This window comes from Athene noctua, chromosome Z (assembly GCF_965140245.1).
Source record: "Athene noctua chromosome Z, bAthNoc1.hap1.1, whole genome shotgun sequence".
Taxonomy (NCBI): domain Eukaryota; kingdom Metazoa; phylum Chordata; class Aves; order Strigiformes; family Strigidae; genus Athene; species Athene noctua.
The window spans coordinates 4,079,560-4,106,732 of NC_134077.1; the positions used below are offsets into that span (position 1 = coordinate 4,079,560).

The 27,173-nt window shown below is 41.9% G+C and overlaps 1 protein-coding gene across 2 annotated transcripts in view; it reads left to right on the forward strand.

The window, feature by feature from the left end:
- The first annotated feature begins 8,648 nt into the window (after window positions 1-8,648).
- Window positions 8,649-27,173, forward strand: part of SMAD2 (SMAD family member 2) — a 51,538-nt gene continuing 33,013 nt past the window's right edge. For both annotated transcript variants that reach the window (XM_074931503.1, XM_074931504.1), the window contains exons 1-2: window positions 8,649-8,710; window positions 20,086-20,378. In XM_074931503.1, the coding sequence (XP_074787604.1) occupies window positions 20,143-20,378 (236 nt within the window). In that variant the 5' untranslated portion in view covers window positions 8,649-8,710; window positions 20,086-20,142. The remainder of the gene's footprint in view (window positions 8,711-20,085; window positions 20,379-27,173) is intronic.

A 27,173-nucleotide genomic window follows, 5' to 3' on the forward strand; every position in this document is an offset into this window, starting at 1 on the left:
GTTGCTGTTGATTACAAATTGCTGCAGATTACCGTTTGTCTAGACTCAGAAAGTGATTTATCTTGGAAAGACCACACATAACACTATTATTAGACATTAGCCTCTTTCATTTGTTTCTTCCTCTTTGCAGACCACTGCTTCTATTTCAGTTGCTGCTCCTATTTATTTGTGCATGGCATGCATCTTCCATGTTTTATAAGACTTTAATCTTTTTGTAGCTCTTTCTTGACCTGTTCCTTGCTGTGACATATATCAACAGGCTGATTAAGTTCTCAATCTGACTTTTGTAGCCCATGTGCTCTGCTTTCTTCATCTCTGGTGCTTAAAACTCTATGATCTGTAATATGTTTGACTGCAGTTGTGTCAAACTCGCATGAAGGAGCTAACTCAGCTAGACTGCAGTTTCAGATTTTGTTTGGTCACATCTATCAGGAAACATACCTCCCTATTTCTATTTTCACTAGCAATAATACTACTCTAAAGCATTTAAGAACTAATTATTGACTTTCTTCACCTGCAAATGCTAAAAATCAAAAGCTGTCCTTGTCTGTGTCTGTAAGCTGGGAGCCTTTTGCTTTTGCCATGTTTCATAAATATTGACAAATTACTTTCACAGAGTGATCTGCATAGTGCAGTAAATTCCTGTCTCAAGGACTCAAGGCTACACATCTCAACTTTAAGAGCAGGGACTGCATTTTGGAAGGCAGTGACTTTAAAAAGGATTTACAGGTCACTGTTGAAAACCCTGTGAGCCTATATTCCTGGTTTTACGTAGTAGAGGAAATGGGGCCTTTGAATCCATAAGCAGAAACAACTGAATATAGGCAGAGAAGTGTTGTAACACTGTAAATGTATTAAAGGACTGTTGATGGTTTCACTGTCCATACTTCAGAAAGGAAGTTGCAGAGGTAAAGAGGATTTGGGATAAGAGCTGAAGTTTGGAAACTCTCACCCTCCTTATGGTAAAAGACCAAACAAACTCAGTTTAGTTTGTTTATTTAAAAAAAACACACTGAGGTGCAACTCATTCCCAGTCACCAAATACTTATATGCAATAAAGATTTCTATGTGAAGACATCCATCTAGAAAAACAAAACCAACAAAAAGCTATAATGAGATCTAATGGCATGGAGCTGAAGCTAAACAGATCCCTTACAGATAAAAGAGAAAAGCTCTCATTTTCACTGCACCAATTTACCAGGCAGTTGGTGGATCCCTCCCACCACAGGTTTGTAATCGGAGTCAAGCTGCCTTTTCCATGGTTGATCTATAATCGTTCGGACCTGTAAAGGTTGTGGGCTTGAAAAAGGATTCTGGATGGGAAATTATTTGGCCTTTGAAATGAATAACATATAGTAGATGGCTGTAATTGCCCATCTTAGTCATAAATTCAAAGACTCCAGTAAAATGTTGATTTTCTAGCCTCTCAGTGCCTTAAATCCTGCAGCCAGAACATGGTGTGAGGACAGTATCCTCTCACATATTGGTGAGGAGCTGTATTACCAGAAAGGGACTTCCTCTGTACAACAGAGCAAAATCTACTTTTTCAGAGAGTAGATTTTGCTGCGCTGACAGAGGACACATGCCCAGCACCCTCTTGATCCTAAACTGAGGGAGGACAAAACAAGCTGGATCTTACACCAAAGAGTGAGGCAGGGCTAAGTCCCTCAGTCCTCCCCAACATCCTCTGTAAATATGATGGCTGTCGCAGTGTCACACCAGGGCTGTCCAGAGAAAAGAGATCCTTCTTCTGTCACCCCAGTCAAAGAAATCCGCCTGCCTCCCTGGTAATGCGGGGTGCCAGGGATGGAGGCTATCACACAGAATTCCCCCTACATTACACAGAAAAAGCCATCCGCTGTCTTCAAGCGTTGTTAGGATAAAGATTTTTTGCATCAGTGATTCATCATGATAAATGCCAAGAGCTGAAATAAACAACATGACAGTTTTGTAATTATAAACTCCCAGTATATTTTTAAGGCCTAATTTTTTATTATGGCAACATTTTTATTTGGTGATAGCTTCACCTGCGTAACAGTAATACATGTTTTATATCTCTAAATAAAACTAAGCAAGAAAGGATTTTTCAGGTTCTTTGAATTCTTGCTTGATCTATTCTGTCCATCAGAATAACAATAACTTTTAAAAAGTCATAAACCACTAGTTTCTGAAAAGCACAAAGAGAATGTTCAAAATCTGTCACTAAAGCTTTGCAAGACCAATAATGACATAAAGAAAACTTTTACCTCAAAGACTCTAAACACTTGTTCAACTAATATAGACAATATATACAGAGATCAATTCTAACTCGGCTACCAATCTTGCACAGATGGCATAGAAAACTGGGGTAAATCTCATTGAGACTAATCTATACAAACATATGCTTAATTAGCATAGTGCATCTTACACAGTGTAAAACAGAAACAGACTGTATTGCAATAACTGATCGCAGCATAAATTGGTTTATTTTGATCCTTCCTAGGGAGGCACAAACTATTTTTTTTTTTTTTTGCAGATTTCACCGTAATGAATTAATTTCAGCTTGCTGTAAAAAGCAAACAGAAAAAGGAAATAAGGACGACAGAAAAATTAATCATACTGAGGTTTGCATTTATGCTGAATTTTGTTCCTATGGCTGATCCCACTGCCTTCAGCTGGCTTATTCACTGCATAGATTTAAACATTTACACAAATCCTTGCTGGACCAAGGCCTACCATTAATTCAGAAACAAAGCTATCGTCCCCCAGGCCTACTCACCAATTACCCTTGTTTATTTAAGTCAATAACGACAAACTTATGTAAATCTCTTTGTAAACAAGGCTATTTCACTTTAATGATGGCTTATTTGGGGTTAGCATAAATGTGTTTCTAATCAACTTCAACTAATCCAAAATAAAGGATGTAGGCAGATGAATGGTGTGGTATTTGGAATAATAAGACAGGGGGATAACCCGGGAAAAAACAGAAATGCTGACAACACAAAATGTTTCTAATCTGTAAATATCAGGAAAACAGAGGAAAGCAGAGCCAGTTTCAGTGACTACTGACGACTGAGAGTAGACATCCCCTAGCGAGCAGTGAGCAGAGGGGTAATGTCCAAATGGGTCCTCAGGGAGATCCCCCGGGGAGCCCCTGCCCCTCCTTATCTCAGGAAGGAGCAGCCAAGTGCTGCTGGACACAAGGGAGGTCCTGCAAAACCATCGCAGAGGCTCTGCAGTCTGCTTCTCTGCAACCTCTGCTGCCAGCCCAGCATAATTTAAAGGTGTTTGAGTTCAAGCAGTCTGAGATATTGCCGTTCCTTGGTGGTGGCTGACCCCACCTAAAGCTAGGTGTAAATCCGAGGCTTTGAAGCCCAGAGACTAGGATGAAATTGAGTTCACCAAGCTTATGTATAACATCCACAATTGCATCTGAGTTACCAAGATCCCTGGATGGATCCAGAATTACTGTCCGATTGCACAAAAACTCCTGATCCATTTCAGCGGAAAGACAAGCAAGTTAACACAGCAAAAGAATTAAAAATTCAAGTGTTTGTCTGACTATGCCAAAGTTGTCTCTCTCAACTCACTCTGCTTTTGGTTACTCGGAGCAACTGGGTTTATGTGCAAATAGGCACTAGGAATTAAGATAAGGTAGTCAAATCATTTACTCACCAGAATTATACAGTGTAAATGAGGTATGTGAGCAGATACACAGACCTTCTCATGGTGCTATGAATTTCTTACAGGAGATGTCACTTCTAAGGATTACTGTCTAACTCCATTCCATCCGATAAATGGAATGTACTTTGTAGCACAAACAGCAACCAGTCTGTACTAGGATGGGTCAGAAAGGCGTATCTTTGCTTTTAGCTTATTATATTGAATACTAGCTTTTTCTTAAGTCCACTTTGACACGGGTACAGGACAGACACAGCAGGCTTACATCAAGGGCTGTCTATTTTTTTTTTTTTTTTTTGCACCGTGGGACTGCTTCCTTCTTCTTTTTTTTTTTTTTTTTCTCCTTTGCTTTGAAATCTCCTAACAGTCTGAAATGACAGTGATTTATGTAATATCGGAAACATACTTCTGTATTTCAGAAGAGGTAGTGAACAGATTTGAGTTTCAACATTTCAGGGAACTTTCGTTACTGAAAAGATAAATAGAAGAGCAGAAATGTGAAATGCCTGTCTATGTATTTTGCTGTTACTCCCAGCCTTAAGCCATAGCGCTTTTAAAAGTCTGAGGAGTACTTGGCCCTTTGCACATATTTAATCTACTATGTGCCAGTATGACTGAGTAGAAGTTCCTATTCACTTTGGAGATTTTTATGCCTCATGTGATGGCTTTCTTTTCATTTATGATGTTAAGGCTCTTCTCCAGTCACTTTAATGTAATGCCTGTTTGGACAGTACACCAGCAGTTAGTGGTCTACAAGATCAACCAACATGCTCCTCCTTATGTGATGGGAAAAGCCTAGTGTGGTTTCCTCTTTAACCCTCTCCATGCTGCCACAAGAAGTGATACAGTGTGAAGCTGCTTGCAAACTTCATGTGATATGACAAGAAGCAGTTTAAGCCCATAGTGAACCCTCAGAGGCTGAGGGAGACCGTCTCAGTCCTAGAGGAGATCTGTCATGCTGTTACCTACACGCGGGGAAGTTTTTCCAAGCATTGCATTGTTCTCCCCTGTGGCAGGCAGTCCCGCCAGGATGTGGAGAGGCTGCTTTCATGCCATTTGGCCATAAGATAATGTGGCATGAAAGGAAATCTCTCCTTTTCACAGTTTCCAGACCCAGTGTTTCTGAGCACTATCCTCTCTTTCATAATCTTTTGCAGATTTGTGGAAGATGAAAGCTACCTTCACATTAAGTTCAGAGAGAAAATAACATGCTGAAATGGCATTTCCAGTAAGCAGGGAAGCAGCACTGCAGTTGCTGATGTAAGAGACAAAGCACTTACTGAAGTGTATGCTGATGCTTCAACAGAATGAGCTAAGAAATCTGGGAGCATTTGGCAGTGGTTCTCCATGGATTTATGGTCATTTTTGTCATACATTATTTCCTGTCTTGAGCACACTGGCTGATCTTTTTATATTGCAACTCTTCTCAAAGCTCTTCCTTTCTTTTTCAGTTTAACAGATAATTTTGACATACCGGTAATGACCTCAACACAAAACCAATCTGCTCTGCCTCCAAGCCCTGCCTTCCTGGCACTGCACTTCACACTCGTCTCCACCTTCACCCAGTGATATCTGATAGTGTCGGCTCATTTAGAAATCCTAGGTGTCTTTGAAGTTATCTGATATTGGTGTTGTGTTTCTTTTACCTCTTAGGGGATTTGGTCACAGCCTTTGGGAAGTCAACATGTGTTCTCTGTAGCATAGATCAGCCAGCGACCATTTCATCATGTCTTCTTTAGATCTTGGATTATTTCCTGTGTTCTTTCTAGCAGGCAGGTGCTGTTTCTGTCTCCCTGTACAAGAACATCTTTGGTGAGGATGTTGATCCCTGACACACGTTACTTTGTGAGAGATGCTGGCGCTCTTCCACTGCAGGTTCAGATCCAAATGGGACTGTCAGCCTAACTGCTAATGTCCAACATGGGCTGAGCTACATCGTTTGGTTAACAGGACCTAGCAATATCCAGCTTTGGTATCAGGATCTAGTTTTGTTGTTTTTACCAAATCGAGTACTAATTCTGCACTTGCAGGTGTGCGGCTGTGAGCCCTTTCTAGAGTGGTGCTGAAGTTGCAGATGCACGTCTTGCCTGGCTTCTCCACGGCAACCACACTTCTCAGGTAACTTCCCAGCTTTGTGGCCTGCAGCCTCGATGCCACTCTCTTCTATTCACTTTATTCCTCCTGCCACTTGCTTTTTTTTTTTTTTTTTTTTTGTCAGAGTTCCCCAATATAAGCTTGTCAACCTTCTGACCTGTTTCAGCTACACCTAACAGAGACACAGAGCTTTTGGAAATACAAGGTCTGTCAAGCAGCTGTATTAGAAAAGAAAAACCTTGTTAGTGCTCTGACTGGGAGAAAGGCATGAGAAAGCTCAGCCCTTATCAACACTGTTTGGCTTCCTTGGCAGTAGAAAAATCGCAGGCAAATGAACCAGCCATAGCATGTGCCACTCCATGCCCCAATAAAAGTATGTTGGGGACATAGAAGGGAGCTTTGGATACACCAGAAGTCAGCCTCAGGGATAGAAGAGGAGTAGGGGCTGTGGATTTATTGCAGTAGGGAAGTGAAGGGAATGCCTGACACAAATTCACAGAAAAACTGAGCTTAATTAACTTGCTGTTCATAGAAAAAAATTATCTCTGAATGCAGCGAAACCTCCACAAAGCAAGTGCTGTGATGGCTGAATAGCCTGCATCTGTTTCCAAGCAGGTACAACATGCCCGGAACACCTCCTTATCTTTCAAAACCATGATGGCAATCTGTTAGCAGCTCTGCATTGTCTGCAGCAGGTATCTTCTCCATTTTACTTTTGTGCTTATTTCATAACCAGCTTGAATCTCAAACGGATGGAACCGGAGAGAAAAAATACAATAAAAATCTAAGTAAGCTACATGTCTGCTTCAAGCTGGGAAAATCCAAGCACAGAGGAGGCAAGAGGGAGACTTCTGCGAGTCCGCATCTGTCAGAAGAGCTAAATGATGGGAGAGGTGCCTCACCTGGCTCCTGAGAATACCAAGCCTGTTGAGATGGGATACGTGCCCAAGATGGTGAATCATAACACCTACGTCACCCAGTGCAGAAACCGTTTCAGTCTGGAAGAGGAGCATGCCTCTGGCAAGCAAGATGTTACACTGGTGAGATGTGACCTCAGGTGTAAGAGAAGCGGCCTGGAGTTGAGATATATGGAGCAGGGAATGAGGAAAAGAATCAAAAAGTGGAAACAGGAAACCAGAGCATCTCCAACAGACTTACAGCAAAGCAGGAACGGACTTTTTCACCCCAACAAACCTCAGTAAACTCCCATCTTGTGGCTTCACGCTCATGATTGGGGGAACCTGCTGGGCATCACCAGAAGGACCTCTGCAGACAAAGCAGAGATGGGTTTCACACGCCGATGGGTCCCTGGTCACGCAGTTGTGGGCAACCGGCTCTAATTTACTTGTGGTGAACCTGGGCATTTACTTAGGTGCAGTAATTTGGTTATATTACATCATTACCACACCACAGGTGGTTAAAGCTCTTTTAAGAGTCTACTGAAGGCAGGCACTAAAAAAACCCCAACAAAATGAGGGGAAAACTGCTCTCTTAAGAGCCACTGAATATGGGGGGGGGCAGCCTCGAGGCTGGTGCAGGCAGTGGCAGGCAGACAGAGGCCAGGCAGGCTTCAGGGCAGGCAGCAGCAGGCAGGAGGTGGCTGGGCAGGCTTCAGGGCAGGCAGCAGCAGGCAGGAGGTGGCTGGGCAGGCAGCAACAGGCAGGAGGCGGCTGGGCAGGCTTCAGGGCAGGCAGCAACAGGCAGGAGGCGGCTGGGCAGGCTTCAGGGCAGGCAGCAACAGGCAGGAGGCGGCTGGGCAGGCTTCAGGGCAGGCAGCAACAGGCAGGAGGCGGCTGGGCAGGCTTCAGGGCAGGCAGCAACAGGCAGGAGGCGGCTGGGCAGGCTTCAGGGCAGGCAGCAACAGGCAGGAGGTGGCTGGGCAGGCTTCAGGGCAGGCAGCAACAGGCAGGAGGTGGCTGGGCAGGCTTCAGGGCAGGCAGCAGCAGGCAGGAGGTGGCTGGGCAGGCTTCAGGGCAGGCAGCAGCAGGCAGGAGGTGGCTGGGCAGGCTTCAGGGCAGGCAGCAGCAGGCAGGAGGTGGCTGGGCAGGCTTTAGGGCAGGCAGCAATAGAGAAGGAGGCTTCAGGGCAGCTTTAATTCAGCGTCACACCTTGGGGACCGTCAGGAAGGCAGCAGCTCCGCAGGGCCTGTCCTAGCCTGGAGCTGTTATGCCATCACAGGAGACGAAGCCTCGAGCAGTTTAAATCTGTTTTGGGATGAGATCAGGGGCACAGGGCCTGGTGAGGGGCCACCATGGCTCTCGCCCTGCACTAGGCCTCTGAGGCAAGAGGTTTCGCCCTCCCTTGCCCAAGGAGCATTTAAACTTCGATTTAGTTACGGCTTTATCGGCCGCTCGAAGGCAGGAGGTGTCCCCGGGCCGGGTGCGCTGAGGTAACTTCTGGCGGGACGAGAGCACTACTTTTTCTCAGCTCCCACCCGCTCCCGGCGCGGAAGGCTACAGCACTCGGCGGCGCTGCGCGCCGCCATCCACTGCGGCTGCGCGCCTGCGGGTCACTCAAACCTCCGCTCCGCTTTGCCTTTCTCGATCAACCGCCCCTAGCGGGTGCGTGGGACGCGGAGTGACATCCGGAACATCCAATGAGCGACGCCGCCCCGCCCCCGCCGCGCGGGGCACGCAGCACCTCCCCCCGGCCCCGTCTCCCTTCGCCTCGCGTCTTTTTTTATTTATTTCTCTCGCTTTTTTTTTTTTTTTTTCCGCCGCGGGCACTCGATTGGCGGCTCAATCCGCCAATCGGCGACCCGGGCCGGGCTTCGCCGCCCGCTGCCCAATCCTCGCCCGCTATTCGTCAAGTGACGGCCGGCGCAGCCAACGCGCCGCCTCCCCGCCCATCGCAGGGGGCGCGTCGCGGCGGCAGCCAATGTGCGCGGGGAGGGCGGGCGCGCAGGGGAAGGCAGCGCTGAGGGAGGAGGGCGGCCGCGCAGCTCGCCGAGGAAGAGGTTGGTCCCGGGGCGGTTTCGGCGGGCGGCCTTGCCGCGCCGCGGGAGGGGGACGCCGGGCGGCTGCTCCTCAGGAAGGGGTTCCCCGGCGGCGGTGTACGGGCTGCGGAGGGGGGCGGCGGGACGGGCCTGGCCCCGGCGAGGGGACGGGGGCGCCTCCCCACGCCCTCCTCCCCCTTTGTTGTGGTGGGACGCGGCCGGCGCTGAGGGCGGCGGGCGGTTGCGGTGGGCCCCGCCGGCGGCCCAGGGTTTTGAGGGGGGCGGGTGCTTCTCCCGGCGGGAGGAAACGGCCGCGTGGGGCGGGGGAGCGGCTCCTGCCGGGCGCTGGCTGGGTCTGCGGGAGGGGAAGCGGGGCGGGAGGGGGGGGGCGGGGAGGTCGCTGTCACCCCCCGCCGCCCACACACGAATAGCCCCCGACACGGGGTGCGAAGGGCCGGGTCGTGCCCCCCTGCGTGTGTGTCGGAGGGGGGGGGGGGGGGGGGCAAAAAAAAAAAAAAGTTCTGCTTCTCCTTCTTCTCTCCTCCTTCTCTGCCCAGTCTTTTTTTTCTTGCAGAGATCAGGTGTGCAAAACTTCGTGTCGGGGTGGTGGAGAAAGTTAGGAGCAAGTTGCAAAGAAGTGTTTAGAATTGCAAAGCTTCGCTTCAGCCAGTGCCCTTTTGTCTGTTCCTCTCCTAGTCCAGAGCCACGGATGTGAAATACACGCTGCCTACATGAAACGTGTGCATGCGAATTGAGATTAGTGGTTTTCTTCCCGGCATTAGTTTTAATGCTGTAACTATCTATGCACTGTGAGGTGTAAACAGTCTGTAAGTGTTTCATCTACCTAGATGAGCGCATGGGAGAAGTGTTCTGTTAAATGTGAGGAGCTGGAGTTAGTGCAGAGCTGTAGAGGTCCTATTGGTAATTTTTTGTCGGGCGGGGAGAGGAAGAGAAAAAAAATGTGACACAGTACGGTCTTTTAGTCTTCACTCTAGGGAAATAAAAGGAAAAAAAAAGTGGGTGAGTGAAGAGCCCTTGTGATAGTCTTGGAGAGCTGTTGAATTGAATAGCTGGGATTCAGACTGCAGCCTAGGCTCATGTCTTTTTGGTTGGTTGTCACAGTTTTTGACTGAAAAATCAACCCCGATACGTGTGTTGTTCTCCTCTTTACAAACAAGTGGATAGCATTAAGAAAAAGTTTTGCTTGCTGAGTTTAGCAGACAAGTGTTTCTGAAAATGCTGTTTCTGAATGCTGCAGCCTGTGTGTATTGTGTGTAAAGCTCATGTTACCACAATTCGTGGTTATAAACAAGTCAGTTATCACAATTCATGGTTATAAACAAGTCAGATTCCATCTGTAGCAAGAAGTATATAATGACAGCTTATTAGGAGACCGCGTATAACAGCAGGTTTGTCTGTTCTTAAGTGTTCCTCTCTTTGCCTGGAGAGCTGTACTTTCAGACTGATTCATGACATTATTTCTGTGGGGGCTGGACTCTAGTGTGAGACTGATTAGTCTTTGCTCCGCTCTCCAGACTAAAAAAAGCCCCTCTTGTTGTTAAGGTGAAAGGCTTCTCTTGCAGAACAAGGTTGCTGTTTAGACTTTCCTGTGCTTTATTGGAGTGTTGGAGCTTGCGTGAGTAGATTATTTGTATGTGTGTTTGTTCGAGGCATAGCTTTGAGTCTTTAACATTTACAAACTACTGAATTAGCGGGGAATGAGAATGTAAGTAAAGGGGTGGTTTTTGAAGTCTATTCCCCCCATTTGCTTAGCACTACCATGATGAAAGATAGCATTAGTTACGATTGCCTTTAAAAAGAGGAAGGGGAGGATCTCGTTTAAGGTGGTTTAAACTTAACTCAGAGGTGAGTTTAAGCACGTATTTAACAATATATTTGGGATGTTTAGTAGAGTAACGTGGTAGTTGATGGTTCTGCAGTTGTGTGGGTCAGACTTGGGCTACATGGACAGCCACTGAAATGAGAAAAAGTGTTTGAAGATCCATTTTTCCTTATGGAAGAAGCTGAGCCTGTGTAATATGATCATGGAGAGGCATTTGTGAACTTTCCTGAGGTTCTGTTTGATGATAAAAAGGAGAACACAATTGCAAAAATGAGGTTAAAAAAAATCAGTGTCTTAACTGATCTCTTCTTTTCCTCCACCCAGAAGCTAGATTCATGAACAAAATCAAATAAGCTTGAATTACACAGAGAATCTCCAAATGAAAGGCCCTCCTGGATCCTCCTCCATCTTCCTGTTCCACTTGATCTTTCAGAAGTGTTGAGCACCAGTTGATATAATTGAGTTTATTGGACCTCAGAAAAATTCCTGCTACTGAGAGCAACTTTAAAAAACAAAACTTGTTTCCATCTCTCTAATCCCTTTCCCACAAAAGTAGTGGGAGAACAGGCTTTGTAGTAGGTTCTGGATAACAATGAATCTGAGCTCTGCTTGAGACTGAAGAGAATTCCTAAGTTTTGTTTATACAAAGAAAAGTACGCAAAGTTTTAATTGTTATAAAAAGTATTCTAGAGTTTTCAAATGTATTCAATGCTGCCTTAATGATTGTGCATGTAAATGCCCGGTAATTGAAAGCATCCATTTATGGACCTGACTTGCTAAGTGAGCTGTAAATTCTGCTTTTCAGATTGGATTTAATGACTTTTATCATAAAGCCACAAACTGGTTGTGAACTGTGCCGAGAGGCAAACAATACCTAAGCTTACTTTGCCAAAATATTTGTAATTGTTGATTTGTTAAACTGAATTGCTGCAGGTCATGCGATGGGATTAGTTTTTTGTAATAGAATGGAGAGTACAGGCAGTCCTGTGTTCAATACTCTCTGGGCTAGAAGAAATTGGCTACTGCAGAAAATCTTCCTGAACATTACTCTCCATTTCCAGTAGAGAAACTGTGTTACATACAAACAGTGAGGTTTCGTTCCAGATGACATTTTATTATGATTATGTGTGTTTGACAGCCCTAGTGTGAAGTAAGACCAAGAAGAGACTCTGAGAGTGGAGTTCCTGGGTCTCCTCTATCAGTTTAGTCAGGGGCCCAAGCTTGATTTAATTATGCTGGACCAATGCGAGCTTAACATAAGACACTCTTAGGTGTAGAGTGAACTCTATCAAGGGGGTGGGGGGCTGGCCTGTTTGAAGAACATATTTATGTTAGGCTTATATTGAAAATGAACTTGCATTAAGTAATTGTTAAATGCAATTGTTTGCGGTTTAACCAAGTGGAGAAGCTGGGAAGCAATACAGGTAAAAAGTGAAACATGTACCCGGGTACCTGATGATCGGGTTTGTGTATATTCCTGTCAAAGTTGGCCAAGGAGTGTTTTCTCTGAAATAATGGAACTGACACTTGCCTGTTATGCATGGAAAATTTTAGTTAAAAGAATGAGGTGAGAAGGGCTTAAACTGCTGTGGTTTGGAGTGTGCATTCAGGTGCTTTTGTGGGGCTATTAAGGCCTTTCAGTTTTAAGGAGCAATACTCTGAGTTTGTTCATAATACTAAGTAGGTGAGAAAAGTTTTCTCCTTTGCAGAGACAGGTGAATTGGCCAGCTGCAGTTGTAATTTTCCTCTTTTGTAATTCTAGGGGAGTTGCTAAAATACATCGGTCCTATTAGTTTAATCAAAGGTCAGTAAAATTAACATCTCTTCTTTCTTACATCTACAGTTGCATGCAATTTTAGTATACCATGAATGCATGTGTTACTTACAGTGTGCTAATTTTCTAACAGCAGTATAGCATTTCATTATTACATTTGTCCGTAATTTGCAGTAGTCCTTAGTCATCGAGGAAAAATTCAGCTTCTGAAGCTTTCATAACATCATGATTGTGCTTATTTTAGTTCCGTGTATGAGAAATAGGAGTTTTCTCATTTGATTCAAAATCAAACTTCATGAAATGAATGAGAGGAAAGAAGTCTACTTTCAAAGTAGATGGGTAATTCTGTTTTCAGTGAGCTGTATAAAGATAATACCGTTACACAGTTTCAAGATACATTGCAATACTGGAGAAAATAAACCTAAAATTAATGTGTAAATTGATTCTGTATATAGGCACATTGCAAAATTCTCGTTCTAAAGCTGACCCAGGGGAAGAATTTTCTTTGCTCCTGTCCCCCCAGATTACAAGCAGCCTGTCTTGAACTTCATCGTCTCGTGTCAAAGCTGAACCTGGACCTTGGTTTTACTTCTCGGAGCTTTGGCTTGTGAGCTGGCCAGATGGAGCCCTTGGGAGGGAGCTCTTCAGAGCCACTCCCCACTGCTGGCCTAATTGGCTGAAAAAATGAACTGGGGAGTGGATCTGAGGGCATTGGTCAGTAGGGCTGGATTCCCCTTCCTCCAGCTCTCCACCCCCACCTTCCCCAAAGCAAAAACCCCAATTGCCCAAAAACCAGTAGGGGAATGCTTGAAGCTGTCCTACTCTGAAGAGAGAAGACTGGGCACCACCTCACTTTCTTGTGTTGTTCTTCAGAAAAGTATGTATGTGGCAGCATGTTTGGGTATGACAAAACCAGGTGTCTTTAATATGTGTTTGTAGGGGAAGAAAGAATGAACCCTTCCAAAATATCAAAAGGCAGTTTTTGAAGGGGCTGTGGGTGCAACAGAAGTGAAATGTCTTCTCTTGCCCGTTCCACTGAGTGCTTTAACTAGGGTGTATTATGTCTGAAAGGGAAAAGGCTGGCTTTGATTTTGGTTTGAACTTCATACAGATTTCAGGTTTCCTGTGAGTTGAGATCATTAACATTGGGGAGAACTTTCTCAGATTCTTCTGAGAATAAACTGTCATCTTGTTTGGAATAACAGCCTAAAGGATCCAGAAGCAGATCATTTAGTTTGTTTTGCTTCTGTTCAGTGCAAGATAAAATACTTGTTTTATTGTTTCTCTGAGTCTTAATGACTTTGTACTAATGCAGGAGACATATGCAGTAGTGCATAAGCGATGCCCTTTAAAACTTCAGCTCTCAGTATTGCTTAGCCTGACTTAAAGTCTTGATGCTGCCTTAATAGACTGTGCTTCAATTAATGTTACCTAATTGTGAAGCCAGTAATATCACAGGGGCACTCGTGAAGAAGGATGGCTATTCCCTTGTCTTCTAAGAGATCTGAAACATGGGACTTGGTGAAATTGGTAAAGAATCTTGTCCAGATTCCAGAATTAATGAAAAAAACATTGTCTTAAAAAAATCACAAAAAATGGCACTAAAATAGGGAGGAAATGAGCTTGTAGACTCTCTCTCAAATACCACAAATTATTTTCCTCGATCTTCTTTCCTCAGGAGCTTAACTTCTGTCCTCTGTATTCCAAAAGAGCTCTCGCAGATGAAATTCCTCTAAGCCAGAATACTTCTAGTAAAACTAGGAGAGATCAGATTTCTTTATTTCAAGTTTAAGATGAATAAGCAGACTGATATGAAATATGTTGCATAAGGCTTTAGAATAAATTAGCCAGAAGTCACTTGATATTTTTGGTAGCACCAGTGTGTTTATAGTATGTTCCAGACACTCAGGAAAGGAAAATTTCCCTTGAAGATTTTAGTCTGCTAGCATGCTGCCCTTAAGGTTTTCTTCATCTTTTATGCTTAGTTATTGCTGGGATCATGGGCTTAATATTTAATAGTTGTTCCAGAGAACCACAGTAGAATGGAATAATAGCAGACATGACTCAAACTGTGACTTTAAAAGTTGCCAACTATGACACTGTTTGACCAACTATAGAAACATGTGTGCATCAGGAAGCAGAGATACACTACCAGGGCAGAGATGAAACAAATACCACCAAAGTTAGGCAATTTGTAAGTTTTCCAGTATTAATCTGCTGGGAGCATCAGCACGTGCTCCTTGTGTTCCAGCAATCTGAAGAAACACTCGTATCTCTCTGGACAAGAGAGCGAGTATTCCTTGAGTATTCAAAGCTGCAGTTTTAAGACACGGTCCAGAGAATGCAGGAAGGGATAAAATAGTGAAAGTTCCCTGCTATGTATTGCACTCTGCCTTGATACTAATAGTTCAGCTATAGTTGAGCTGAGAAAAGGGTCTTGAAAATCTCCCTGCAGTTGCTTACAGAGTCACAGTATGTTGGTGGTTGTAGTGGAAATTTGAAATAATATACAGGAGGGTAGAAGATCAGATTTGGGCTATAGTGTTTGGCACTGGTAGAAGAGTGAACAAAGGAGAGATGGTGCAAAGAATAAATGATGTCAAAGCACATTTAAGGTTCTGAAAGGCCATAAATGAGTACTTGGTTTTTGGAGATGGTTGGCTGTAGACTACAAGGAAATCACGAAAACTATCACAAGGAGGAAGGGATGTTACATATTTATCATGTATTTAATGTGCAGCCATTTTAGCAGTGTGGAAGTGTTTCTTGCGGTGTTGGCAAAGATTGTTTTTTGGGTGTGTTTGGGGAAAAAGCATTTTATATTTTTTGTGGATGAGTAAAGTATACAATGAAAAAGACTAGAGGTGTGTTTTTAGCAAGAGGCTAGTGTAAACAGTGACAGCGTATGAGAGGATGATTCTTCAGGATCAAAACTTAAATTATCAATTTGAAGGCAGGAGTTACAGGTGATGAATTGAAATGGGATTTTCTGGTCAAAAATGAGCTGCAACAGTGACTCTTAAACCCATTAGTGTAGTCATGGTCTCTTAGATGGTCTCAGTGGATACAGTTAGAACCCAATGCAGCTATAGGGCTTCACTTTTATTTGACCGTCTTGCCAGATGTTCATCATCAGGTGTGTGCTGTCTGCCTTGTGTCTCCAAATTCCTCATGAGGTGTGGATTTCCATCTTTGTACTTTTTATTTTAGAGTGCTGAGAGCTTTAGGATAATATGACCAAAAAGATAAGTGAAAAAGATAACCGTAGAGTAATACAATTTTCCTGTGGTCTTTAAATCAGTCCTTATGCAGTGTTTTCAAGTACTTGTAATTTAATTGAAGTAAAGCTTTCAGGCTTGGCATCCGTCCAGAGAAGTTTCCCAAACTGTATGAGCTCGTTCAGATACTTTCTTTGTGACAAAAGGCTGATAGTCCTCTTGAGGGAGGAACGTGGTTCAAATGTACAGAACCGTGAAGCTTGCAGACGAGAGAAATACAAGCAGTTCTTCAGCAAAGCTTGTAGTGTTAGAACAAGAGGCATTTTCTGGAACTATGAAGAGAATAAACTAAAATAGCTAAAAATACTTCTTTAGACAGTGGGCAGTTAAATTCTTGTGCTCTCTGCCACAGGAGGTTGTGGAGGCAGGTTCAAAAACGCAGTTGAATTAATTTGTGAACAATAGGTCCATAAATAGCTGCTAAAGGGAATAGGTAGGAATGTAGCCTTTAAATTCCTGCTGTAACAGTTGAAGATGCTGAAGAATTATGAGCAGAATGGTCTACACAAATCATCCAGGTTCCTGTTGAGTAGCATGTCCTTGTGCCACTTTTGGTGATGGAGCACTAGGCTACATGTGTCACTCCTGACCCAATAGCGTATTTCTTAATGCCTTTATTGCTGCTTTTTCATTCCATAATTTGAGTTTACCCAAATTGCTTATAATCCAACCTAACCATGCCTTGCACTTTGCAGTGCCTCCTCTAGGCTTGAAGCAGAGTGCCTGCCACTTTTGCATAAATTAAGCTGGTTGAAATACTCTCCTGTGAGTACTCATCAAAATCGGCTCAAGTATTAAGCTGAATGAAGGCCTGTCCTACTTGTGTCACATTCTTTGTGCTCAGCCTTTGAAAGATACAGGGCCACTACTGGAATAACTTAGTGAAATTCTTATTGATACTTCTGGCAAATCCCTGACACGGCAAAACAATAGCTAGAAGTTAGTTTAAGCCTCCCAGACTCTTAGTATGCAGCTGTGCTATATGTTGTGTGGTGGTTTGGTTTTTTTTAAAGCTACTAAGCTGCAATAATCATTGTAATAAAGGGTTCTTTAAGCATGACCCTTTTTTTTTTAAAAAAAAAGCTAATTTTCACAGGGGTAGCAGATCAACCTGTATTTTCTGACAGCCTCTACAGAAGCTGGATGAGCATGCTTCTGTAAGGGAACTGTTTAGAACTAAGTATGATATCTGGAAATTTCTGATTAATTAGCTCTGAGCGTACAGTCTTTTGGAAATGAGAAAAGAAAGATTTTAAATTTTTTTTTGCCTCTTAGTGTGTCAAAATAGCATGAGAGGTCAAATATAAAGAAAAACTGAAATGTATAGGGTTTCTAAATTCTTTCCTGCTGCAAGACTTAAATCACTCAATGTGCATTTGAAGCAGAAAGGCAAATCTTAGTTTAAAAAAAACCAACAAAAGCACCTGAGAATACAGCAAATGATAGATCAGTGTTATGTCTTAAGGGAGAGAGTACTGCAGAATTGGACACCTCATCACAAGGAGCATTGTAAGGCTGAAAAATTAAGTAAAAGCATTGAGAGTGTTGAGAGGGCCTGGAAGAATAGGCAATTTACCTTGGTGGTAAATGAGACCCTACTGAAGTATTCTAGGGCATTGAAAGATATTTGAAGCTGAAAAACAGGAAATACATATATTATGTGTCAGTGAGCTCTGTAAACAGGAGAAGAATTGGTGTGTGGACAGGCAGTGATAGTGGTACTTGTATTTCTCTGTCAGCATTGAATTTAATGTTCAGATATTACACCATCAATTGCTAGTGCTTAAAACATGATCTTTGGAGCAAAAGAGACTGTCCTCTGGTTTAGTCTTTTTTAATTTCTTGTGTATGCCTCTGGTGCAACTAAGGTTGGGCTTGCTCAGATGTTGAAGTCTCTTTATAAAGCTCCGAGTGACTGCTGTTCCCTGTTTCAGAAACCTAGTGTGAATGTTTATTAAAACAGCAGAGGCTGTGCAAGCCTCCCGTTCCATCTCTGGAGCTACTCAGTGTCGTGCTTTAGGGGTCTAATGTGTTTTGCTCCCAGGCCCACAAACAGTTCCAAACATGTGGAAAAAGGGAGTAAGAATTAATTTGGCTTTGCCACCACAATAAATGTTCTAAATAAAAGTACATTGCTGGAAATGCAATTCAGTCAGTGCTAACAACGATGTTGGAGACTGGGGCTGGAGTGTTCCATCCACACCCCTGTAACTCACCTGACATCAGCATGAATACAGTACTCTGTGTGAGCCAGTGCAACTTGTTAACCTGTAGGAGAACTAATATGAACAAAAAAAAAGCAATCCTTGATCAGTTTTCCACTTGGTTATCTAGCTGAGACTTTGTGGAAAGGTGGTTAGTGGTGATGCCACAGGAAAGAGACCTGGGCTTCTGGCAGAAAGCTGGTGCATTGCCTTGTCTCCCTATGAAACTGTACCCTGAGTGTCCTAGTCATGGTTGAATTTGAAAATGTTGAATACTGAGAACATTTTTCCCGTGTTTGCTGCAGCCAGGGTTCCAGTGGAATGCTTTTACAGTCTGCAAAACCTGCAGCCTGAAATATTTGGGGCAATTTTGTAATGATTTAATATTATTGAAAGAATCAGAGTTCATATTATAGGCTTGTGTGAAAATGAATGCTTTGACTTTTTTACCTCTACTGATGGAACAAGGGGCAGTGGTTTTAAACTGGAAGAAAGTAGATTTAGATTGGATGTAAGGAAGAAATTTTTTTATGATGAAGGTGGTTGTGAGGCCCTGGCACAGGCTGCCCAGAGAAGCTGTGGCTGCCCCCTCCCTGGAAGGGTTCAAGGCCAGGTTGGACGGGGCTTTGGGCAACCTGGGCTGGTGGAAGGTGGCCCTGCCCATGGCAGGGGGGGTTGGAACTGGATTATTTTTAAGGTCCTTCCCAACACAAACCAATCTGCAGTTCTTTGATTTAAGATAGGTAATTATGAATCACTTTCATAAAGTTACCAGTGTTAATCTTGAGGCCCTGTTAATTGGAACCTCTGTGTTCCCAATCCCAGAAAACTACAATTCTTGCTTCAGTCATATTTTTAGGTGCTCTCCAGAAGCTTGTTTATGAAGGCATAATTTAGTTGAAACTGAAATGTCATTCTTACTGAATGTTCTGTTTTGTGGAAGTTGAAAAGTTATGATTTAAAGTTACCTGTGGAATATAATTTAGTGTTTGTTGACTTGTTGGTCTTCACTGAAACCACAAAGATATGAGAATGCATAAATTAGCCATGAATACTGTAGCCTGAAGTATCCCAAATCAACCATGTTGTTTTGCAGATGAGCAATTTCAGTTCAGATGAAGTTGGTGTATTTTGGATAGAGATGGGGAGTATGCCTGTGCAGAATGGAGAGGCACGAATCTCCCTTGAAAGCTCAAATTGGGTAGCATAAAGTGTTAGCTCTTAGCTAAAACAAGGTATTTTCAGCTGACTAACACAGCTTGGAAAGAAGGTAACTTTTCTGGTGTTCAAATACCCATTTGTTGCCTGGGAATAAGGTTGTTTTTGACTTCAATGACATACTTTTATCCACAGGACCATTATGTCCTCAAGCAATTTCTAACAGCTGTCTGCCTGAAATAATACGGTTGATTTGGGGCTTATGTTTTAATACCTGAAAGTAGCCTAATAGAAGCTGCAAAAGCAAGATGCTGTTTCTAAGTCTTTTAAAAGATTTGAAGTGCAAATTGCAGTGAATGATAAACAGAGCCAAAGTTTCAGCATCCCTTCTAATCTTTCATTTTATATAAACATTCTGATCAGGTAGTTAATGCTGAATGAAAGGTTATCAAAATTCAGAACAGGCAGTTCTACTGCTCACATGCCTGCAAACTAAGATTTTAAATATCCTTTAATGAATTTTGAAAGACTTGATGATTTTAAGTACTGCCAGTTGAGAAGATTCATTGTCTGTAGGCCATTGAACTCTGGATTGAAAGATGGAAATAAGCATGTTACCAAATTTATGAATTATTTTCAAATCTGTGTCCCCAGTGGAACAAAAATTGTTAGTTATTTAAAACATGACAAAGAAAATGAGAAAAGACTTGTGAAATGGCTGGCTGTTGGAAGACTTCTGTGAAGCAGCCTTAATGACTAAATGACATTCCAAACACATCTTTGCTTGCTAAATTAATTTGGAGATGGGCAGAACACGTGTCTGTGCATATAAAATTTGTTAATCACTTGGAGAAAATTTTAATAAATGACTAAAACCAGCCAGCCTAAGTGCGAAGCTAGACTAAAGTTAACTTCTGTACTTTCTGGAGTTGGCTTTGGCCAGGAAGGACTTGAGGAAAAATTAAACGTCTCCTCCAACAGTAACCTTAGTCTGTGCTAAGTGTTGACTACTGAACTATTATCTGACTTGTTTTGGGCTGCAGTGTCCTATGACCTTTTGTAATGAAAGGTCCTAAGCAAGGTATTTGTTTCATGTGAAACCTCAGTGCTAATGTCTCTGTTTTGGTTTGTGTTTTTAGGGATCAGACGGGAATCTCTAATTTATTGCTTGCTGAGTGTTCTGTCTGGTGAAAGTCATGTCATCCATATTGCCGTTCACTCCACCAGTTGTGAAGAGACTTCTGGGGTGGAAAAAATCTGCTGGTGGCTCTGGAGGGGCTGGTGGTGGTGAGCAGAATGGTCAGGAGGAAAAGTGGTGTGAAAAAGCAGTGAAAAGCCTGGTCAAGAAGCTAAAGAAAACAGGACAGCTGGATGAGCTTGAGAAGGCAATTACCACTCAGAATTGCAATACAAAATGTGTGACAATACCAAGGTAAGTGCTATTATGTTTGAAACTGTTAGAACCATTTAAGAAATGACTAAATGGATGTTTAAGCTGTCCTGTGAACAAAGGACAAAAAAACAGCTGCATGCTTTTGATTCTTTGAAAATTCTTTAAAACCTATATTGTTTTTTATATAGTGCTTGCTTACAACTGAATCACATGCTTTGTAAAGTCACAATTTCTAATAATATCTTTACATTTCAATTTTCATTACTACGTAGATTCCAATTTGTATGTATTCTGGTGGTTCCTAGCACAGCTCTAGTTTGTAGCACTGCCTTATGCTTTTGTTTAGTAACCCTGTCTATAATTGGAGGGGCATCCTTGAACCCACACTTCCACTTTAAAAAAAAAAAAAAGTCTAGTTTTTCCTTGGTCAACACTTCAGTCATCTAATTATTTTCAGTTTTATCTGGCAATTTCATTTACATTGTACAAACTGCATCCATTCTCCCTTTTGAAGGGAAATTTTGTCTTTGGAGGCAGGTTGTCTGAAGACCAGTTTTATTGACTGTAATTACTATTTGTTATTGGTTAATGAAAATGCTTTTTATTTAATAACTTGGAGTATTTTTAGAGCTGCTCTTCTGCTCCTGATATGTATGTACATTTAGGTGAATGACTTGCATTCTACCCTTTTGACTTTCTCAACTTAATTCATAGCAACTGCTGTGCGAGAGGCAAGGGTTATGTTTGTAAGTATAATGCAGTCTGCTCTTGATTCATGTTGTACAGAAATCCCACTAAGGTGCCTGTGTACGCGTATTATGTGTGACATAAGTATCAAATCACAGGTGTGTTTTTCTATGAAAAAGTTAGTGGTTCTGGTAGCATAGGAATATTCTGGATACTTAGCCCCTTGACACTTAAAATAATTCCTAGGGGAGAGAAACTGCATCTGGTTTATGACCTTAATTTCTGTAAGAGCACATTCAACTGCTTTTAAACTTTGTATTAATCATACTGCAAACTAGATTTGACTGGTGTCAGTAACGATTTCCATATAACAAATGTGTTGTAGCTGTTATCTGATAATGGTTTTAGCATTCTCTTTTAGATTTGACACAGCTTTCTGGGAAAACCATGAGTATGCTCTGAATGAATGACTACTTTAATTCTGTTCTCTTTTCTATTCACCTTTTGTTTCTAATGCTGCCCTCTGCTTCTATTTTCTTCCCTAGAGCAGTCCCAAAATTCTCTGGGTTTCCCTTCTGCTTTCTTCCTTTTGCCAGCTGGAAAACCATCAGAAATACTAGAGCTTTCTTGTCTTAGTGTGTATCAGTAGACTAAGATTGGAACCTGTAAAGATACATATTTCATGACTTGACATGACTCTATGTATTTAGGAAGTCTTGACTGCAACAAAGATGAAATGCTCAACTGGAAGACTGTTCATATGACAGAAGCTAAATATGTCGTACGGAGATTCACTTGATACAAAATGTGTAAGAGCTCTTAGACTTCCTAGAGTAGGGGTACTGGAACAATAAATACTGCTACTTCAGAACAGTTGTCTAAATTTAATTTTGAAGATGACGTTGGAAGATAACAGTATGACAATATGTCATTGTTTTCCTAGTCTACTTTGAGTGTATCCTCTTGCTTTCATGACCTTTTGTGTTAAAGTAGACATAGTAAATAATTCTTTAAATACTCTATATCCTTCATGCTGTGACCAGCAGTTCTGACTGGACTGTGATGTACTGTTCTCATCTGTCCTTCAGTCAGCTGTAACAAGGACTGGACATAGGCTTTACTTCTCATGGCTACTTTAGGAGTAAGTCGGTAGCTAGAGAGCTCTTCAAGTGATACTGGCTATTATACAAGCTTCAAAATGAAACTAAAAATGGCTTTGGTATTAAGGGGCGAGATGATATTGGGGTTGCCAGCAGCACTATACAGAATTCTTTAGTCTCATAGCTGGCTTTTGGACTGTTGGTATTATTTCACTTTGACAGCAGTAGTCTGGGTTCCCAAGAAAGAACAAATGTCAGCTCAGTTCTGTAATGACTTCTGGCGATTCTTGTTCTTGGATTTAGTAAGTTAATGAAACTGCTGCTTGAGACCCACTTTAATGAATGTCTTAAAGATTTGCAGATCAGCAGGGATAAATAATGAAATGCTGAATTTAAAACTTTTTTTTTTTTTCTTCCTAGTCAGCAGGAAGTTTGAGGTGCTAAGCTGCTGAGATGCAGTTCTGATGTGACAGCTGGGCAAACTTTCCAAATGCTGTTCTGCTGGGGGAGGGTTTTTGTGTTTGGTTTTGACTTTAAGTAGCTTTAGATTTACTTACTAATACTGTTTAACTCGGTGTGGATGTTGGCAAGTGTTATGGGATGCTCTTGTTTGCCACTGTTGCATTATTCCTTCAACACAAGTTTCAGTTGTGGTTTCACAAGTTTCTGGTGACCTTGGAGATTCCCAGAGAGTTTGAAACAGTACTTACCTCTGCTATAATTTTTCATCATTGAAATCTAAAGCAACTAAACACCTACAAGCTTTTCTCAAAACTGGGAGTAGCTTAGACAAAAGTTGAATTAAATTACTTCTTTGGAAATGTGCGTATACTTACTGTATGTCATTGCTTATCCTGCTGCAATTAGGATTGTTTCATTTCTGTGCTGTTTGTCAAGGTGACTACACACTAAGTGAGGCCTATACTGTGTGTACTATGCAAAAGCTGTTTGTGATAATTAATACAACTTCTTACACAGACTAACAGAGGTTCTGAGAAAGCAGAAGCAAACAGATGGAGTGGGTGTTGGAATCGCACAGCAGGGGTGCTTAGCTCTTCATAAGTGGGTCAGTAATCTAGAGCAGAGGCTAAATAAGTACAGGGGTCCTTTTGACACTAACCCTTTAAGTAATTTGTAGTTATCTTGCAGAATCCTCCCAGGAAGCCCGTGGGATTCTAATCATGTAATCCTTGTGAATCCTGAAACTAAATGTTGGTGCGTGAGTTCACTTTTCTAAAATAAGTAATGAATTTGGTAGAATTTGAGATACTGTCTTTATGCTCTCCCTTGCAGTTTTGACACAAATGGGGTGCAAGAAGCAGTCAGTGAAGAAACAAAACATGAGCATCCATTTATATGTCTTCTATTGGAGCAGTTTCTTCCTTATTAGCCTGGATTTTTCTGTTGAAATAAATACTTTTTTAACAGTAGCTAAAATCCAAGTCTTTATCAAACCAAACCATGCCATGTAGTGAATAGTGATCTGGCATATTCAGAGTCTATCTTCATTATTTAAAAAGTTGTTTCAGCGGTGACAGTACAGAGTATTGGAATCCAAAGAAAGGAAACACAAATCTCTAGTTTCAGTGTCCCAGTATTTTGTTGTGATTAGCTGTGTGTTTTTTCTGTCTTAAAAAGAGTATAGATATGCTTCATGCTTTCATCTTCTTTTAAATAAGACTTACCAAAATGCAGTTGCTTTTAAGTGCCTCCTAGTGTACAACTAATCACTAGAGCAGTTGGGGCAGGTTTGGGATAATGTTGACCTGCGCTGTTGTAGCTGCTGTAGTTTTAAAATTTAAAAAAAAGCTAGGGGAAGGGAAGCATTGAGTTTAGACTCCTTTGTGTGATGTCTTATGTTCCTCTAGAGTGTACACACCTGAAAACTAGTGCAGAATCATGTCCTTCCCGAGCTGTCACTGGGTACATCCATATCAACTGTTGATTTCTGCTTCCATGAAAACATTTAGGTAATGTGACAACTGTATTAGGACTTCATCTTCTTTGAAAGATGAGTAGTAATGGCGATGACCTGCCTACATGGAGTACTCCCCGTGTACAGCTGTAGACCTCACTTGTTGCATGTCGTAACCCATTCACCCTCCCCAGAAGATTCCATTCCGCACTGTGCTTTCGCTTACCCATTGTGGAACCTGCAGAGCACTGATGTATCTTACGTCCTTCCTGACAGCTTCCCTGTTCCAGTGCTGATATGGTCTGCACGATGCCATGCTGGACTTAGGTGTATGAAATCACTCAATGTATAGGTGCACTCTTATTTTTTTCCAGTACATGCAGGGGGTTAAGGAAGAGATGGGTGCCTCCCATCAGTCTCAGCATCTCTGGCTTTCATTTTAGCTTTGCAGAGTGAATATAGCTTTCATGCATACCCTGACAAAAACCTATTTGTAGTTTGGAGGAAGGAGAGGCAGCTGAAAGATGCATCTATAACAGTATACCTCTATTTTCTCTTTCCAGATGTCTGTATGCTCATTTTAGTGCTGTAGAAGGGTTTGATATAGCACCAGACAACTTCCTGATTGATAACAAACTTTGTTCTTTAACAGATGAATTTTTTGTCAACATTAATAGTATTAGCTATATTACAGTTATTACATAAACTTGCTTTTGATACTGTATATGGAACAGTACTTAACACTTGAATCTTAGCTTTAATGGGAGGTCCTGAGTTCCTGCAGAGGAGGTAAATTTTATCACTGCTTTATATTAGAGGGAACTACAGCACAAAACCAAAGCAGTGTTAAATGTTGATGAAAAGTGATCTGGCAGACTGCTGACTGAAGTAAAGTTTTAAGACCAACTTCCTTAAATACTAGTTCAGAGATTCTTTGCTGGGGTGCTAGTACAATGCAAGTGCTTTGGAGTCTTACGTGAAACACAGCAGTTGCTTCCAGCACAGAGAGAAGGCTAATACCCCTATCAAATCTTTGCTTTCCAGCCCACTGTGCCATGAGAGTTATAGAACGTATTATCTGAAAAATGTTTTTTCTTACTTAACAGTTGTATGTAGAAAATGTAGTCTTGCATGTGCCCTTTGTCCTTCTTGCTTAATATGAGGATAGCATCCCTGTGCTATGTTTCCTGTTTTTTCAGTAGCTTGTTTTTCGTTTGATTTCTGCAGCCTCCAAATTCTGACCTAAGTAAGAGAGTGAGTGACACAGATTCAAATCCTGACTTTTTTTGAAGAATGTATCTGATTTGTGGAATTTAGAGTTGGCAGTTAGACTTCTGAAGCACTTGGCTTCTGCTTCAAGTATGAGACAAATTCTGAATTTTTGTACCATCCAGAGGCAAAGAAGAAACCCTACAGTGAGTTCCATGGTTTTGGGAATATGGAAGAATGTGAGAGTGTTGGGAATGCCAAGCAGAGAGCTACAAGTGAAGTGGTTGGTTGAGGCTGAAATTAGGAGCTATTTACTGACCAACTTCACTTTTACTGGTGTTTCTGTGAGTGTGTTAGGATGAAATAGCAATATTTCAAAGACATATCTGTAGCCTGTATTTCCCTTAAGCCAATAGTGAAGGCTGGTAACTTTTTAAACTTCTGTCGTGGAATCAATCACACCCTGATTCCCCTGGGGAAATACCATGGTGATGGAATTCAAGCATTGCATTCAGAATACCTTTTAAGTATTTTTTTCCTTAAGGAAAGTAAAAATGTAGTATAGACTGCTTCTGAAGGCTGTAATATTTGTGGGGTTTTTTTTTGTGAAGCAAAAATCTATGCATCCAAGAGTTGAGTTTCCACATGACTTCTGAGCCTAAAAGGCTGCTCTTAAAGTTACTAATGCTGTTGACAGTTCACTTATTTTCTTATCCTTGCTTACAGTGTCCAGGAAATCCAGTATATATTAATTCTGCTGTATTTCCGATGTATTCTACAAGGATAAAACTGCAGAATCTGGTGAAAGTTCATCCGACACATGAGGGCAAGACCATTTGACATGGTCAGAATTCTCCAAAGAAACTATGAATTTCTCTGTTATGCTGATGTTATTCATTCTCTCTATTGTCCTGCAGCCCTTCATTCCCCGCAGTGAGTTATCACTATGGATAAGATAAGCAGCCTAGGCATAGCTTACAGGACATGTTGAAATTGTTTTCTGAAGGCTGGCTCTCTTCATTAGTTTATACAACCCTCTGTGCATGAAACTTATTTGTGCGGATCAAAGTGGCAGCATGAGTTAGCAGCAGAAATAAACTGGACAGAGAAAAGACCTGTTTAAAGATGGGACAACTGGCTTGTAACTGCTCTTTGAGAGCAAATTTGAGAGCAAATCTTTTTAAAATTTTGACAGTTTGATGCTTTTTTTTCTTCACATAACTGAATAAAAAGTAATTTCTAATATAGGTGTAAAGGGCACAGTTTTTCTTGAATATAACCTGTGCTATCAGTTAACATTTTTTTTTAAATTAGTTGGGAATATTTGTCAGGAAAGCGATCACATGGCTGCGTGCAGTAACCTAGTTTTAAGGATGCTTTTGATCACCAGTAGAGCAAAGTTGTCAAGCTGATGTGGCTTCGAGAATAGATTGTTTTCAAGCTTTAAGATCTTTCCCCAAAATAGGTTACTTCAGAGGATAGCAACACAGAAATTCCTTTGTTCCTTCTCTGTTAAAGCCATAGAAGATGGGTGATTTCAGGAGTTACGTTGTGGGGGGAAGGTTCCTCAGGAAACTGTTTTAGGAGAGTTCTCAGCATCTGCTGCTAAGCTATGTGTGACTTTGCCTGCTGTTGTCCTCTTAGCTGTTGGACTGGCACAGTAGATCCTAAAATAACATTGCTCTCCAAACAGAGGTGAAGTCTGTTTTCCCAGAAACAGAACTTGGCACTGTCTGTTAAGTTTGTAGCAGCACTGAGATAATTCACTATTCAAGTCGGGGATGGACAGTGATTCTTAATCATAGCTCACAAGTTGAGAACTGCCGTGTAAAAGGAACGTCCTCAAACCATATACCATATTTCAGTCTGGATACATTCACTTATATGTAAATTGGTTCTATAAATGTTTGAAGACTATAGTTG